The sequence below is a fragment of the Camelus ferus genome, chromosome 2 (genome assembly GCF_009834535.1).
Source record: "Camelus ferus isolate YT-003-E chromosome 2, BCGSAC_Cfer_1.0, whole genome shotgun sequence".
In the NCBI taxonomy this organism is placed as follows: domain Eukaryota; kingdom Metazoa; phylum Chordata; class Mammalia; order Artiodactyla; family Camelidae; genus Camelus; species Camelus ferus.
Window position 1 is genome coordinate 3,829,262 of NC_045697.1, and position 18,455 is coordinate 3,847,716.

The following is an 18,455-nucleotide window of genomic DNA, read 5'->3' on the forward strand; positions in this document are numbered from 1 at the left end:
GACTTTGTGAGCAGAAAGCACAGCAGCAAGAAATAATCTGGCCGATACAGGAGCCGCAAACAGCTGGGCACGGGGTGGGACGCCAGGAGGTACGGCCGCACAGCTGCAGGTGAGGGCAGACCCCGAGGGGCCTCGAGAAGGCAGCCCAAGAGCACGGCCGCCAACCACTACACTGCTGCACACAGCAAGGGACTCGGGTAACGAGCTGCCGGAAGCTAACTCGGCACACTCTGAGCTGCCCAGTCGTTGAGGTCTGCTGGTCACAACGAGCACACACTGCTAACAGACTGGGACAAACATGCAGGTTCCAAAGCCTCCCCACACAGGGCTTCCTGACACAGCACAGTGGGAGGGCATGGGCTGACGCATCCTCATTGCACCCTGACCTGTGGAACTGAAGCAAACTTCTCCTCTCACTCGGTATCCTCCTCCCTAACACCAAGGTGACGAACCTCCCCACCCTCAAGGGGCTGCTGTGAGGGTCAAGTCAGATAAAGCCCAAAGGCACCTGCCACAGTGCCTGGCACCAGCTGGGTTGTTAAGTGGCAGTTCTCTTACAACTGCCTGCATCTGGATCACATCAAGCCTCCGTCAGCGTAGGATGGACCAGGGTGGGGTCTGCAGCCACACAGGGAGACAGTTCAAGGGTTCTGAGGACCTTAACTCTTGTTAGTGAGTTCCGTTCGAGAAGAAGTGTTTCCTGACCACGTCCACCCTATAAGAGACACTGCCTAGAAAACCAGGCTCCGGGAACAGCTTGTTTTCCTAGTGCAGATGCGCAACAGGGTCACCCAGCCCCGTAATGAGTGAGTGACACCCAGGCAAGCGCTAGAGCAAGTCCCCAACATCCCAACATACGGGTCAGGTTGAAAGGACAAGAGCTAAAAGGAAGCCGGCATCCAAGCTCCCCAGAGCTCCTGCAGACCGGGGAGCCCCCAAAACAGCCGCAAGCCTCTGTGCACGGCCTGGGACTGCTGTCCACACGCTAACTGTTCTGGCCACACAGAAAGATCTACATCTGTCCCTCAGATGTAAAGATGACAGCAGCTGCCAGACTACTGGGTAGAGGGGGTTGTCACCAAAGCAGACCCAGTGCCCATCCTGAGACAGAGAGCAATAGAAGCTTGAGCAGACGGATACAGTGTACTCAGAGGGGGTCTTCTACAGGCACCTGGAGCCAGGGCGAGGGCAGCAAAGTCTTCTCCAAGGGACTGAACCTTGAAGGACAAAGTGTTAACTGGATGAGGAGTTACAGGACAAGAACACTCTTAAGTAGAGGGAGTGAGATGTGCAAAGGCCCTGAGGCTCCCTAAGGACAGGGCTCTGTCCAAAGGAGAGAGGAAGGTGAGGCTACAGAGAAAGGGACGGGCTAGCTCACAAAGGGTCCTGTCAGCTAAGCCAAGCAATTCACATTTCACACTGAGAGTCACAAGTTTCTGAAATTTTAAGTATGGAAGTGACACAGATTCGTGCCTTAGAAGACCCCTCTGGCTGCTGAGTAGATCATGAACTAGAAGGTGTGGGGGGTGGAGTGGCTGTCACAGTATGTGGATGTGTAACAAGACCAAACCGAGGCAGGGGAAGGAGCCTCTGCACCTTAACCTCATCAGGTAACTCCATCAAAGGTTGTGATGTGATTCACAACTAATGCAGCTGCTTCCCATAGATTCTACCAAGAAGTGATTTACAGCCCAGCGAGCCCACTGTGTCACAGCTTACATTGTTTCCCAGTTAGGCAAAATCTCATTATTCCAGGTAAGGACAGCATTTCCAATACTGTCTTCTAATCTGCATCTTTCTTCCAGCTGCTTTTTCCTCCTCTGGGCTTCTTTCAGCTCTGGAAATCACAAGCAAAAATAAGAAGAAAACATCTATTAATTGATGTCCACCAATTTCAAGCTGGGTGGTTCTTCTCAGAGTCATGCTGCAAAAAAACCAGGAAAACAGCACTGAAATAGAGCAATGAAACCTGACCTTCTAAGACTCATTTCATACCGTAGGGAATTCAGAATGCTTAGGCATTATTCATCCTTTAGTAAGCTTTTTGTAACATACACACCGTGTAACATGCATACAGAAAAGTACACACATAGGAACACAGCAGGGCTATCACAGAACAGACAAACTCAGGAAACTACCACTGCAGTCAGAAGACAAAACATTAACAGAACACCAGAAGCCCCTCTTGTGCTCCCCCAACCCAATCCCCTTTCCAATGTAACCTCCAACCTCACTTCTGTTTAAGAATAATGCTTAGTGTACAATAGCGACCCTGAGAAATACCATGCATTTTCATTGATACATACTTTTCTAATATTTTTTGTGGTACAATACACAAAACATAAAATTTACCACTTTAAGTGTACATTCAGCAGCACTGAGTATATCCACCCTATTATGCAACCATCACCACCATCCATCCCGGGAATTTTTTCATCTTGGCAAACTCAAACTCTGTCTCCATCAAACACTGAGTTCCCCATTCCCCCTCCCCACAGTCCCTGACAACCTCCACTCTACTTTCTGTCTCTATGAATCTGACTATTTGGGGGACCTCATATAAGCGGAATCATACAGTATTTATCCTTTTGTGTCTGGCTTATTTCACTGAGAATAATGTCTTCAAGCTTCATGTTGTAGCATGTGTCAGAATTTCATTCCTTTTTAAGGCTGAGTAATATTCCATTGTATGGATGGACCACATTTTGTTCATTATACATACTTTTTAAACATCCAAGAAGCAAAGGGTTTTTAGGTGCTGCAAGGCACTTTACCAAATCCCACCACATCTTCCTGTAAACAGGGAAAACAGCCCAGAGGGAAGGAGATCTGGCCATCACTACTGGCCGAGGCCGTCTCCAGCTAGGACTTTTACCCTACGCAGTCTCTTTCCTCGGGTAATTCAAAGTGCTATTCTCTTCCGTAAAGCTACCAGGAATGAACAGTTAGTAGAAACGTACATTTTTGATGGAAAATTACAAATATCAAAATAGTAAAGCATTCAACAAAGTTCAGGTTCTTGAGCGTCAAAATGTAAAAAAGAGAAAATATCCAGAGAGACACAAAATCCTGTGCCACCTTATGTAACCAAACACATGTGAACTCCATTACCTCGTTTTTTGGCCTGAACCACCATTTCTTCATACTGTTGCCTGTGTTTCTGAGCCTCTTCAGCTGGCTTCGCCGGGAGATTTCTTAATAGAAAATAAATGATTTTTCACCATTGTAAATATTAAATAAGTGAAATGTGAAGTATCATTACAAAAAAATGAAAAGCTCAAAGACTAAAACCACATTTGTTAGATGACAAAGATGCAGCTCTTTCATAAACCAAAAATATTTTTTACAAAAGTAAAATAAGCTCACTTAAAAAAATCTGAAGTATGAAGATTAGCAGAAGGAAGAAAATAGCAATTACCCCTAATTCCAATAGAGATAAACACTTAACCTGTGGGTGTTTTCCCCCTTCAGTCTCCAGAGAAACTCTGCTGCGACCACAGCGCACTGATAATCGTCAGCAGAGCACCCGAATGGCAAGCACCACATATACGTATGAATACATTCCCTGGCCAGTTTTTCAAGGGTGCAAGTACCTGCTACGTGGTTCATTTCTTTTCTTTAATATATATACACAGATTTATACAATAGTTCTGACATCTAAACGTAGTGTGCAGCTTCGGATCCTGTTTAGAAAAATAAAGTGCATGTTCTCTTTCAGAAATGTGCGGGGGAATTTGCCAGGCCCTTGGAAAGGGGGAGGGTGGCCATGTCCGGCTGTTTGTGCCCCGGGCTATCTGGACGACTGTCCCGGCTGCAGGAGGACAGGGCACGGTTTCCCACAGCCTACGTTTTGGAGCGCTTTACAAGGACTGGTCCTCACAGTACGCTGGCTTTTACCCACAGCCTCTACCTACCTTTTTAATCCTCCATTTCTGGGTTTCTCTTCCCAACTACTCACAAGCCCACAATTTCCAAGGACCAAAAATTATCATCAAAAGAAACATTTCCTCTTTAGATTTCACCAATATTAAATGTCAGGGTTGGCAGGGGCCTTAGGAATTCCAGCCTAAGATTTTATAATCTCTCTCTCTTTTTGAAAGCTGTGGAATCTTTCTATTCAAATGTAATGTTCTATGGAAACTCAATACTTAAACAGAGATAAGCTATGGCCTGGTACAACGGAACAATCCCTTTACCCCACTAAGGTCTCCAAACACAATCATCAAAATCCACGTCCTCATCAGATCCATGGAAACCCAGAGGCCCAGAGGGAGAGGGGACTTGCTGAGATCAGCCAGCCACACTGCAGATCCCAAAACAGCAGCAGGCTAGTCCAGGACTGTCCTGTAGTACTGAGGTGCCTCCAAAGTGCCCAGCTTAGAGACACCTCCTGGTGTGTGTTTCTTACAGTTACCAGCCAGTCTGTAATTAATAACAGCTCCTTAAGTATTTGTGAATGCTAAATTAAAATGAAAAATCACCTGAATGGAAAATCCTGGTCAAAACTTCTACTTTAAGGCAAGTTTTCCAAATTAGCCATTTGGTATTATCTAGAACACACATCAGCACAGGGAAGGACGAGGGCCCCGCAGTAGGGACAGGCTGACCCCTCTTCCCCTCATGAGCGTCCTTTTCTAATGAGGAGGTGATGAGCTAAGACGCTTCTCCCCCAAAGCAAACCCTCTACAGACGCCTCCCCACTCACGCTGGCCTGTCTTCCAAGATGAGCGCGGTGGTGGAAAGTGGCTCGAAATCAAGATTCTTCCTCACATTCTGCTTTGGAGAGGGTGGCCTGCTAGGTCGTCCAGCCTTGTCGTCATATTCCTAGGACAAAGAAAGCAGGGATGATTCCAGGCCCAGCCAATTCTGATATTACGGCGCCCTTCTGAAAGTGAAAAAAAGTTGTTTTGTTATGACGTCCTTTAAGCCAATTTTGAGGATGAGGCACTGAAATATTTCTTGCCCTTCAGAAGGAAAAACTATCAGTGAAGGCAGTCCTACAGCTCCACAGCCCAGACCATCACTGTGTGAGGACCGAGGGCCTCCCACATTGGTAGGGAAGTCACTAAAGACCTCATCAACCCAGCTGCCCCTTTATAAGGGCGCATGAACATCATCTCAGGTCTCCAATGGTGCTTCCAGTAAGAGGTGTGTTTTCTGTCTTCTGGACACTGTAAATTTTAACTGATTATTGCAGTGGCCACTGGGAAGCTCAGAGCCAGAGTGACAGTCAATTCTAGCATTCATCTGACCCCCTGGCTTCATCTCATATACTCACTCTCATTCTAACTTTCTAATGCATTTCCTTTTATCCCACAACATTTTATATATTTTTGTTAGCCCTTTAAATTTTGTCTGAAATGAGGAAGGGGTTGAAAACTTTTTGCTTGAAAATGATTATAGCTGTTCAATTTCCTTAAACCAGAAACTTCAAAAAAGAAATTCTTTAATATCTTTCTATGAAGCCATCACTGCAAGCTATTGCATAATCATGCCATGCCCTGGAACTCTTAAGAGCTGCCTCCGTACTACTGGGCCACTAATTTCTCCTATGGACTGCAACCACAAACCCTTGGTCACACCTGGTGACCCACATTCCAAACACCCAACCAGCAGAGTCCAGGAGAGCCAAGCAACCTGTGCCAAAGAGTCCAGTTTCTGAAATTGTGTGCAGGGGGGCTGTGTGTGGCTGTGCGTACACCCTCAGCTCTTGGCAAAAATAAAAAAACCAGTATTTTCCTGTTGCTTATTACCAAGACTCAGGACCCCTCCTAAGGCAAGGCGACCTAACTGGGAAGACAAGACAGACAAATGAGCAGTTATCCTCCGATTTAAATAACCATTCCAGATACAATATAAGCAGTATCAGGGTGGAAGTGATGAATCGCTAAATGGATTTTATTGACACCAGTTGTCGAGAGAGATGTTACTGGCAAAATGATTTGGCAAGCAATTATTCTCTCAGTCGGAGAAGCCTATCCAGGCTTCTAAGAAGTTAAAAGGAAAAATTATTTCTTCAAAATCCACAGGCTGTGAGAAGGGAGTGCACCGAGAAACAGGCGGGTGGGGCAGTTTCTGTACATCCAGACGTACAAGGTTAGCTGTCTTAACGTTGTTTACCCTGACATAAAATGGTTCCATTAACACTAAAATGACCTCCACTTACCCAAGGCTGAGAAGATGGACTCCCTTTTTCATCCATTCTCACATCTGAGCACCTGCATGCGCCAGGCACTCAGCTGCAACTCAACATGGAACCAAGCAGCCATCAGGAAGTGTCACATCTAGTACCTGGAGGTAAACTCTTAAATTTTATAGGGAATCTACCAAAAAGTTGTGTGCTGAGAAAGCCTGAGGCACAATGCATTTTAACAAGAATTGGTAGTGAATGTCCTGTAAGGTGCTACTTCCAGCTGACTCTGTTCTAGTGAACTACATGCCAAGACCAAAGACGCTGAGCCCCCAAGGCAAGTGCCCCAGAGTGTGACGTGTGTTCCCACTTGCTCTTGTGTGCTTTACACACTTCATCTCATTTTGTTTCCACTACAACCTCCATGGCAAGTGTCACCGGATTCTACAGGAAGGGTCACTGAAGTTCAGAGTGAAGTGACTTGCCCCCAAGTACACAGTCAGGAAGGAGCTGGGCCTGCAGGACTCCCCACTCTGCCACTCCGAGCAGGCCCACCCTGCCCCCACCCCCCACTGCAGATACACTCAAACAGGTGTGCAACTCTACAGGGAAAAGACCGAGTCCTACACAGGCTGAGTGAGGCCTATGGAGCCAGACAGGTCTGGGAGCAAATTCAGAACCACCAAGAACCAGCTGCGACCTCCACCAAAGCATTGGCTTAGAAAACCCCTGCGCCGCATTTCCGCACCTGCAGGAGGGGAACAGCACTACCAGGGAGGGCTGTCTAAGGAGCAGCCGGGGCCTGGGAAGCGGTCAGCGTGGCCCGTGGGCCCAGGATGCGCTCTGCACAGGGTGGCCCTGCTTCCCCCAGACCTGAAACAACTGTGCAAGGCAGAAAAAACACTTTAGGGCCAAACAACCATCAAGGGGCCCTGGGAAGTCTGTCAATTGCACAGATAGGAAAAGGAGGAGCAATCTTAATTAACTGCCTTGATTTGTGATTTAAAGGCAATCAGTCTCTTCAGTTAGAGCTCAGAGGGTCAGGGCCAAGCACTTTCTGAGGGCTTTACACACACCAAGAGGGCTCAACTTCCCCTTTACACCGGCCCTCCCAGGGAGGAGCTGCTATCGTCCCCACTTCCCCACGGCACAGACCACCGGGAAGGCGGAGGCCAGGCTGGGGCTGGAGGAGCCGGACCAGAAGCCAAGCACCCGAGCTCTGCAGCCACACTGCTTGCCGTAGGCTCACTGGAACTCCTGAGCCAGACTAATTCCATCATTCATACTCAAGTCTAAACAAAGCTTTAACTATGACACAAACCTGTAATAGTGAATTAAGTGCAGATGCAGAGCAAATGCTTATGTTTTAATCACATAGAGCACTGCATGATTAAAAAAAAATTAAAGGAGACCTGGCCTGCCCATACTTGAAATCCCAAGAAAAGCCTTTTCAAAATTGTAAATGGCATTTCAGAACGTGAATGGCACTGGAAACTGTTACAGGTCCTACTCCAGAGGTGTCCTCAAAGAGCTAGCCAGAGGGCTCAGCACGGAGCTCATCTTCTAGACCAGACAAACCGACTTCAGGAACAAGAGAGGACTATTCACTCTAAGGATCCTCTTTTTCCAGGGCAGTGGGGCACAGGTGGATGGTACAGAGATGGATAAGAAGTCTCTGTAAAAACAACTTTCAGCTGTGAATGAATGATCAACACTGGGGTCCGCATGTGATGTGGCAGGAGCTGGGGCTTTGGATCAGAAAGACTTAGTTCTAAGTCTTAGCTCTGATCCGAGGCAAGCCATCTTGCTTCTCTCTCTGCTATAAAACGGGAGGAAGGGCAAAGACTCCCGTGATTATGCGACACGCCGTAACTGCCCATAAAGCGCGAGTCCTTCCTTCCTGGGTGTCAGGCCAGCGGCAGCCCGGTCCTAGCCGCAGTACAACTCATTGTTTTCTCAGGACCCTCCTGGGATCAAGTTTGGAAGTCTCTTGGTTTAAACCAAGTAACACTACCATTCACTGCTGTGCTCACCAGAAGCCCTGCGTGCGGGCTAATCAGTATAAATTGCCCACTCAAGCCTCTGCCGCAGATCCCAACACCCTGCATAACCTCACAGGGAACTTAGAACAGGGCCCTTCCAAGTTCTACTGGCAAATCGGTTTACATGGTCATGACAGCGTTTTTTTTTTTCAATCAAACAATAAAAAAACAGAGTTTACACAGGAAGGACAGTTTGTCTCAGTTCTATACCTAGTTACATGCTGCGCCTTTACGAGCACTGTCTCAACCTAAATTGTCTAACACTGGGGATGGGAGTGGGGGGCTGTGTTAAAAACACTTTGCAAGCCAGTAATTTAGAACAGGTCACAGTCCCTGCCCAGAGTAGTTTATCTCGTATCCTGTTGGGAAGATAAGACCAACAGCAGAGAGAGAGCAACAAACAAACCTACTGAACCCAACCAGGGGCTAAGCTGTGGGGTGTGGGCTTTTGGGAAAAAGCAGTAAGCAAGCAGTAAGCCAGGGCAGCTGAACAGTCTCAGCTCCACCTGAGGGAAAGGACCTCATTTGTGAAGCAGCTGCCTGGGGCCTGGCACTTTAGGAGAACTGCAGACCCCAGCCTTGAAGGGCTCACTTAAGTAGGGGCAGTAAGATGCCAGCAGAGGCCATGAGACCAAGCCAGATAATGAAAAATGCCACTGAGAGGGCAAGCCACATGCTGCAGGGGCCCCAGGGACAGGACGCCTAATGGCTAGAGGGAATCACAGAAAGCATCTCATAAAGGGTGCCATCCGAGCAGATAAAGGACAGGGGAGATCTGCGCTGGAACCATGAGGGAGAGGCACCCTGACAGTACAAGTAGCAGCCAAGAGATGACAGTGGGCAGGCCTGTTTGTGGGTTAGCAGGAGCACTTTAAATGGGGAATGATGCTGAGCCAAAACCTTTTTGTCCTAGATTTTATGGTCTCAATAACAAGCCACCCAGCGCTGGTGGGACAAGCCGAGAGCGAGAGCAAGTGGGAGTGGGGGACAGCTAGATTTGGTGCAGAGCCAGAAAGTAAACAGTGTGAGGTGTGATGAGCCCGTGAGACACATCCGATGGCAAGCGCTGTCTCGTGTGCATGATCTGAACAGCGCTAAATATGAGGATACGGCATCAGATCCTAAATTAAGCGGAAAATCTGCCAGTTAAAATAGAAAAAAAAAGAAGCCTACCTCGACAGACATTTGTTTAAGAGGAAGAGAAAAGATCAAGATGCTCAAACAGTGAAAAGGAAGACTTCCTGGTAAGACGACAAGAGAGGTGTCAGGGCTACGTCCAGAACTGGAAGAGTGCTGTAAGAGATAACTAATTACACCCAAATGTGGCCAGCAACACCCCCTGGCTTCCTGGGAATCTGTGCCAGCGACAAGGTGAAAGGGTCATCAGTGAAAACCTGTGCTTAAGCCTTCGACTCAACAGCATCAAGATTAGCCTGTTAAAATAACCAGAGGGTTTTAGAGGTACGTCTGGAATAAAGCATGGCAGGTCACCACGTGGTACCTATTAAAAGACTGACAGGAATCAATTTGAGTGACAACACAGCAACCACATGGGCCCAGGTTGAGGACCCTGCAGGGGAAGCACTGGGGGCTGGCAGCAGGCCTGGGTCTAACCATCACCTCCAGACCATCAACACCAGCAGCATGACCCTGAGGTCATCCCTTCACCCCTCCAAGCCCGTTTCCTCCTCTATTAAATAAGAATGAGTTAATATAATACACATAGCAGGTGCCCCCCAAAACAACAGGGAGTATTACTGTCACTGTATTACTACAAAACTACTTTTTGCGGTATTTCCCATTAAGAGGGGCACTTAATACGGTTGTGAAGACTGACAGTGAAGTGCCCAGTGTGCAGCTCGTTTCACTTTGTCATTTGTAACAAGCAACTTTTGCGGAGAGAGGGGCATTGTTCTAGAATCTGGGACGAGATGTGTTTTGTGTGGCCATTTTTAGCAGGGAAGAGAGGCCTGACCAGGTCTGACAAATGCTTGGCCTTCCAAACGACTGCAGCCTTGGGGACCAATGAGGCTGACCTCACAGTAAGAAGGACCCCCAGAATCCCAGGAGGGATCCTCATACTTGAAGTCTTTGCGCTCTCTAGGGTACCGGAAACGCTGGCATTTGGGACAGCAACTCTCAGGAAGCCTTTCTAATTGTCACATTCCTTACAATACACCTAGAACACAAAAGTTAATACGTGTACTGGTGAATGAAATGCACTGAAACTGATCCGTGGGTTTTAATAAGGCTGGTTACTGCTGCAATTTGACCACCTTATTAGGACCTGGGGCAAACAGGGTACAGCCTCATCTCCGTACAAAGGCTTCCCCCGAGGATCTCGGGCAATGAATGCCATTTAGGCCTCTAAGAGGGGTGCCAGGCCTGGCCTGACCTCAATCTGAAGACAGGCTGCAGTCCCGTTTTGGGAGACAGGAATTAGGATGCGCTGGCTCTGTCTCTTCAGTCTCCCACTGTGCCCGTTAAAACTCAACCCTGTCAGGAAATTATATGGAATCACAGACAAAGAATGGCAGGGAGAAGGGCGCATCACCGCGGTACATGCAAGCTTCAGCTCCTTGGAACGGAGGCACGGTACACACACACATGCACACGGCGCACCCACGCAGGGGCCCGCGGGCCGGCGATGGGCGGGTAGGCCCCTCGGAGGGCGCGGGCGGGCCGGCCCCACTCACCATGAACGCCGCGGGGCTCAGAGGCGCGCGGCCGGCGGCTCCATGCCCAGGCGGGCGAGCGGGGCTCCGCGGCGGGACCTCGGGCGGCGGCTCCGGCGGGCGGGGGCGGCAGTCCGCTCAATCGCGCGCAGATGCCGCGCAGCCGATCCGCGACTCCGGTTCGGCGCGTCAGGCCTGGCTCGCCGGGACCCTGGGCAACGGGGCGGGCCCGGGGCGGGGCTGGCGCGCGAACCCGGGCTCCCCACGGCCCCGGGTAGGGGGCGTCCCTCCAGCGCCCGGCGCCCTCAGGACACTGGACGAGCCCCTGCAGGCGCGGAGTCTAGAGATGCGATGCCCAGCCCCGCTCCGAACCGGGCCGGCCTAAATGCGCACACTCAGCATGATGTGCTGCGTTCTCAGCACACACGTTTCATACCTGAAAACGTACGCTCCAAAAACGAGCAGCGAAACACCGAGCACCGTACGCCAAAGCTCTGCTTTGTGAAATTTTTTTTTAAAGAGCATGCATATTAACCAGAAGGAATTACAAGAAAATGTTGACACTGGTAACCTCTGGGGAGTGGGGTGATTATGAGCAATCTTACTCTTCCTTATACTCTACTACGGTTCACGTGTTTTCCACAGTAAGATCAGTCCAATCAAAACGCCAGGGTGCACGCAGAAAACACACAATGGGAGGAATCTGACTAGTGACTGCTTCTAGGAGACTGACTGGGAAGGGGCATTAGAAACTCTACAGGGGGCGATAAAATATTGTCTTGATAAGCATCCATCAAAGCTAATTGGATAGTTTACTTCAGATGAGAGCACGCCACAGTTTGTACATCATATCTCAATGTTTTAAATCTTTAAAATCTGTATAAGGTCAAATTTATTTCAGGCCAGCCATGGGTCCAATGTCCAAGGGCTGAACAAATGGTCTGAGACAACACGGGATTCTCCTGTGATGGAAATTCATCAGTCCCCAGAGGATGAGTACCAGGCTTTCCCCAGCTGATTTTCTAGATAACAGCATTACAAGGTTGCCATCAGAAACTTCTTCACTCAGAAGCCTACAATGTCCAACAAGCTATAATCAAGAAAGCAATAACAAGTGACTGTTGAGTATGTGGAGAATCTGGAATTTTCGTAAGTCACTGGTAGTTGCACCCATTTTGGAAAAGAATCTGACAGTTTCTTGCATAGTTTATATACATCTACCACACTCCTAGGAACCTACCCAAGAGAAATGAAAAAAATACGTCCACAAAAAGACTTGCGTGCAAATGTTCACAGCAGCATTATTCATAATAGCCCACACCAAAAACAATCCAAAAACCCATTGAATGAGGGCTGGATAAACAGCATCTACAGAGCGATGAAAAGGGGCACTGATACTCGCTGCCACATGGACACCACATGGGTGAGCCTCAGGAACACTGCTGAACGAAAGATGCCAGACAAAAGATAATATGCAGATTCCATTTATATGAAATTTCTTTACAAAGCAAATCTCTAGAGAGAAAGCAAATTAATGTTTGCCTGGAGCTGGAGGCGGGAGCGGAGAGCCACTGCAAACAGGCATGAGGGAACTTTTTCAAGTGATGAAAATATTCTAAAACTGGATTGCAAAGATAGTTGCATAACTGTACAAGTTTATTAAAAATCATGAACATATACAATGAGTGAACTTTATGGTATAAGGCAAATTTTAAAAAAATAATAGGATTAAAGGGGAGAGGATGATTCTGGCTGTATTAGGGAAAGCCTTGTTAAGAAATATTGTTCAAAATGTGGAAATAAGACAAAAGCACAGGGGAGGGGTGTCTTTTCAATTTATCCCTGGGCATTGTTAGCATGCCTGCCTCGGGTGTATGTAATTCTCTAGGAGAATGTGCTGTGCTATTACCACTCGATTAGAGCCCAGAAACTGTTATGTGACATATTACCTTGTGGGTTTATGTCCAATGGAAAAGATAACTACAAAGATTATGTTTTCTTATCCCTACGAGTTTGCTTGTTTGTTTACATCTGACCTAGCAACCTTATTTTAATTTTTTTTTATTTTATGCCCATAAATACCTAGTTCTTCAAATGCCTTTGGAATCAATTTTGCCATCTTAGTGGTTCATTTAACTGACTCACTTAACACAGCTGCTCAATGTGTTAAGTGAATCTTTTACGGTCCTAAGAAAAGGTAAATGTCATGAAAGAATGGTAGAATAACTTCTATTAAGAGAACAAAGGGACAAGTAACTGAGGGCAACGCACAATCCTGACTGGATGCCGGTTCATGAAGAGCAGTGTGGTGCAGTGAGGGAAAGTAGGACATGATCTCGGCATGAACCTGGTCTGTACACCGTCATGGTCAGATGCTATTACGCAACTACTGATAATTTTCTGAAGTGTGATAGCACATTCATGGTTGTGTAGAGAGCTGTATGCTGGTGTATTTATGGGTAAGATGTCATGATATCTGCAGCTTAGTGTCACATGATTCCATTTTTTAAAACTAGAAAGAGGCACAATAAGAAAGAATGTGGCAACATGTCAACAACTGTTCAGTCTGAGAGGAGCACGTACAGCTGTTCATCATTAAATTACTCTTTGAACCTTTCTGTAGGTCTGACATTCTTCTTCACTAGGGGAATAAACCAGTAAGAAGGCTGGCAATGAATCCTTCAGATCTCATCCCCACAGAAACGCTCCCTGCCCTGCCACGCAGACTACAGCGAGACCCTGTCGGTCTCTCTCCCAGCGTCAGGTTCTGTTTCCTCGCAGCACTTACTCACAGCTTGTAATTACGTGACCCTCTGATTAACACTCATTTCCCTCAAGAGACTGCAGAACCTCTAAGTGTGGGGACTTGCTACAGACTTTTCACCACTGAAGGCGAACAAAGTACACAGCACAGAGGGGACACTCAGCATTTGTGGAATCCATCACTGGTCCATCCTGCTTTCAACCGTCCAAATGAGCACTTAGGTGCTTGGCCCCAGGAATAAAGATGAATAAGGTCCTTGCCCTCGAGTCTCTCCCAGATCAGCAGACAGACAACTACTACACTACTGGAGTGCTCGGTCCTATGACTGAGAAATCTGAGGTTTCCAAAAGCTGACCGGCCCAAGGGGTTACTGGTGAGTTTCTGAAAATAACTTCTACAGCTGCAAGGGAGTTAGCTCCGGTCTCACAGAGAGGTGGGGTTCTCAGCCGCTTGATGCCCCCCACCAACGACTACTGCCGCACATGCCTTAGCGGCTGGCCCACATGCTCACTGAACTTGAATACGAGAGAGACGTGTTAAGATATCACCAAAACACACTGCTTATCTCTTCTGGCAGGTTGTAACCTGCAAGTTACTTTAACAGTAGTTCTAGCACATATTTTAGAATTGAGTACCACTTACCAAGTTTTAACTATATATTATACCATGCAATGGCAGGTTGACTTTTACTACATTTTGAAACTTAAAGCAAAAAGATAGGTTAACAGAGCCTTTTCTCTACTTTGAGCTGGCATTAGACTTTACCTCCATCTTCGTCCACCTGTAAAGCATTCTTCCTCCTGAAGTTTCTGAGTTAACCAGAGCTCACCCCCAGGCCTCCTGTACCTCCGGCAGCACGCTGGGTTTATCTGCTTATTTGACTAATCTACAACATTGTTGTCTCTACACTTTGAGGTCAAGGAGGAAAGACGGCGTGATTTGATGCAGCGTCCTAACAGACAGGCTGAACCCAGCCTTGCTACAGACCACAGATTTCACAGGAACAAAAGGTTACTGAAGTCAGGACTTCAGGGCCCAGTCTAGGAGACTGGTTAAGGAAATCATGATACAGTTACAGAAAGGCCATGACTTAGTGAGTAAAAATGAGATCATGCAAGAATATTTAATGTTATGGGGAAATGCCTATGTTGTCATAGAGATAAGTATAAAGTCTACAAAGTGGTATGTTTTGAAATTTTGACATTCATTCATCCATTTAACAAATATGTTTTAACAATCCACTGAAGCCAGGTACTCTTCTAGGCCCTGGAGATAAATGTGTCAATGGAAACAAGCTGGAGTTATGCAAACACAAGGCAAGGAATGCCAGCAGCTTCTAGAAGCTGGAAGAGAAAGAACAGATCCTCTCCCGGAGCCTCTAGAAAGACCAGCCCCACCAACACTTTGGTTTTAGCCTGGAAGCCTCATTTCAGGCTCCTGACCTCCAAACTATAGGAGAGTAAGTCATTTTACGCCACCGAGTTTTGTGGTAACTTATTATAGGAGCAACTGGAAACGAATACCGGCACCATCAGCATCAGCTCCCCCACCTCCGTCTCTTCCCAGATACAGCAACTAATGCTCGGGGTAACCTCCCCAGTCAGGTGAGAGCTGGTCAGTGGCAGGGCAGGATTTAAACCCAGGCAGCCTGGCTCCAGAGCCTCTTCCTGTCAACTCCCCTGATGTGCTGCCTCTGAACCAAGATTTCAGTTTCCCAAAACAGTGCCCCCTTTCTGGCCCTAAGGCCACATTAGCTATCAGACCCAGGCATAAGACCAAGGAACAAATGTAGCACCTGCCCATTAATTCAGGGGTACCGTGGAGCTTCCGGCGCCAAAGGGAACACTCCACCTGAAGTGATGACACACGCCACCAAGATGGTAAGTAACATTCTGAGTTCACCTTAGACAAGTAACTAAAAGGAAGGTTTAGAGGAAACAAAGGAAAGTAAGGTGAATAGCCTTGCTCCCCTCCAGTCTGAGGCTCCCCCAAGTCCCGCGGGGGCGCTTGCTGGGCTTGCCTCCCCGGGAGTGCGGGCCGAGCCCTGCACCGCGCACCACAGCCCCGGACAAGCCGGCCAGCCGGTGCCCGGCGACCCCTGCAAGGCCCAAGAAGTGTCTCCCCTGCCGCGCCCACAGTGCTTAGAGATTAAAAAATACTTTAAAATCTCAGTCTTTCACTGGGAATTAGATCAGTGTGAAAGAGGTTTTCTCTGGCTGTCCGTGTTTTCATACCAACACGTTAAGTTGTGCGGGGAAGGGCAGAGGCCACCTCCCCGGTCCCCCGAGGACGCTGCCTCGATTCAGCTACGTCCGTGAAACGCACCTTTCTGGTTCAGATTGCACAACAGGCCACCCGACTGCAGAGGGGAGCTGCACATTCTGTCACAAATGTACGGCCACGAGTGACACATGTTCAAACGTAACCTGGCTCAGAGAAAGGCCTGTCAGACTCCAACCGGGGAGGGGCTGTGGAGTCTCGGGTGAAGAGCGTCCCTGTTTGCCTCTGCCTACCTCTATCATTTGGGTGTTTTACAGGTATTTTTTCATGAACTATTTTTATAATGGAGAAAACAATTTTTAAACCATTTCAGATGGAGTCCAAGACTGATTTTGCCAACTGCAATTTCCAAAACAAACTGAACATGCTTGCAGCAAAGTTTCTGTTTTGTTTTTTAAAATTCTGTCCACTCATGAGAGAAAAGGTGTAGACATGAGGGGAGACTAGAGCGAGAGAAACCGCTGACCTTCACTGAGCTCCCAGGGGCCACCAACCACTGCCCCCGGACACCTGCGCTCGACCCCGCGGAGCCCTCCTGAGATGGGCATCATCAGAGGAGGAGACCACAGCTCAGAGGGGCAGAGTTGCCAGCCCAAGGCCACACAACTGACTGTGAGCGACAGGACCAAGTACCAGACAAGGGGCTCTTTGACCCCAAAGTCCTTCCCTGGCCCCCTGCCTTCCCAAACCCGAGACCCCTCTGGCCCCAAGTGTCGTTGGAGTCCCAGTAAAGATCTGTGCGTTTCCTGTCTCCAACTCCTCTCTCTTCCTGGGAGTCACATGGGTAAGGCTCAAAGTGGGCTCTGAATGCAGCCCTCTCAGACTAATGGGGAAATGTATCACTTCCACATTAGGAAAAATAAGCAAACCTTAAGCACTATGCACTAGAATTTCAGCTTACATTGAGGCATCTGAGGTAAGAGAGTTAAACTTCTCAGAATAACTTAACTGTTACCACGACAACGGTAGGAGACAATCTATCCATAGAATGAAAACAAAGTTCGAATTTAATGACCACACTGCCATTTCCCTTTCCCCTCTCTTCCAGAAAGGCATCATGTAGAAATTTAATATGTAATCAACCTCCTGCCTCTCTAAACTCCAAAATTAATAGAGATTAGACATTTGTGAGATAATCTCCTAACAGACTCATCCTCAACCCAAAGGTCCTGATCCTGTACAAACAGGCCATCACCTACCACCTTGACAAGCCAAAGCTCCCAGAACAGGCTCAGCTTTCTCCTCTGGATCGCTACCAGCTGTGTAATGTTCCCCTCTTTGCGCCAGCCACTAGGAAGCTCAGCGTCAAATCTGCATGTAGTGTGCCTCTAGGAGTCACATGGGAATCTGTGAGTTGTATTCTGGGGTATCCATTAGGCTCTGGCTTTATCTTGTCCTTTGCCCAAATTCCTCAACATCATTCTGCACACTTTAAGAAAAAAATTTTAAGAGTAGACACGAACACAAAATTCAAAACGTACAGAAGAGTGTTACAGTCAAAGTAGGTCCCCCTTGCCCCAAGTTCACCCCCAAGTAGGTCCCCCTCTCAGAAGCAATTCTATGATTACTAGCTTCGTAAATTGCCTTCCTGATATAGTAACTGCGTTTACAAGCATGTGCATGTATCTTTATGCACGCAGAGCACACTGATACACAAATGGTTATTCAACTTGCTTTTTTAAGGTCTGCATTGTATTCAGGGATTTAACCAATTCTTTACTGCCAGGCATTTAGATGGTCTCCAATCTCTGTAACCAATCTTCTTTGTAATCTCCCAATCTTTCTCAATCAATACCCTTATACAGCCATCATTTTACCTACACACTAATTCATCTGTAGATAAATTCCTAGAAGTGGAAATGCTGGATCCAAAGTACCCTAACTGACTGAGTCATTCATTAGTTGTCTTGAAGCCGCCACAATCACAATCAAGACAGAGAACAGTGCTGTCGCCCCACCCCCAATCTCATTCACACTCTTCCCTGGTGCACCACTCCTGGCACCGCAGCTTTATCTTTTCAAATATGTCATGTAAATGAAAATCACATGGCAGGTAACTTCTGGGACTGGAGTCCTACAGTCAGATAAGACCCCTGAGATGTGCCCAAGATTGTTAATATTGTGGATTACACTGACTGATTTTTCAAATACTAAACCAGCTTTGCATTCTTGGGATAAGTGCCATGGAGTCATGCGGGGATTTTTTGGTTTTCTTTTTTGTTTTTCAAACGTGTTGCTGAACTCAAGTTGCTAATATTGTGTTGAGGATTTCATGTCTCTTCACAAGGGATACTGGTCTCCAATTTGCTTCTTTGTCCTGTACTTGTCTGGTTTTGGTATCAAGGTAATACTAGTAATAAAACGGTAATAAATGAGCCAGAAAGTATCCCCCCTTTCCTAAAGTTGGTGTTATTTTTCTTTAAATATTTGGTAGAATTCATCAATGAAACCCTCTCTGGGCCTGGAGACTGATTATCTGGAAGGTTTTTACATACAATTTCCATTTCATTAGGAAGTACAGGACAATGTGGGTTATCTACTGCGTCCTGGATGGGTTTTGGTGC

General features: G+C 47.3%; 1 protein-coding gene across 5 annotated transcripts in view; it reads right to left on the bottom strand.

Annotated features, from left to right (window-relative positions):
- TBC1D14 (TBC1 domain family member 14) overlaps window positions 1-18,455 on the bottom strand; it is a 97,758-nt gene that overhangs the window by 28,459 nt on the left and 50,844 nt on the right. For 4 of the 5 annotated variants that reach the window (XM_032493543.1, XM_032493548.1, XM_032493535.1 and 1 more), the window contains exons 4-6: window positions 4,706-4,824; window positions 3,112-3,194; window positions 1,720-1,837 (exon numbers count right to left, since the gene is read on the bottom strand). In XM_032493543.1, coding sequence (XP_032349434.1) covers window positions 1,720-1,837; window positions 3,112-3,194; window positions 4,706-4,824 — 320 coding nt within the window. Of the gene's footprint in view, window positions 1-1,719; window positions 1,838-3,111; window positions 3,195-4,705; window positions 4,825-10,868; window positions 11,025-18,455 lie in introns of those variants that run through there. The other variant, XM_032493565.1, reaches the window with a different exon arrangement.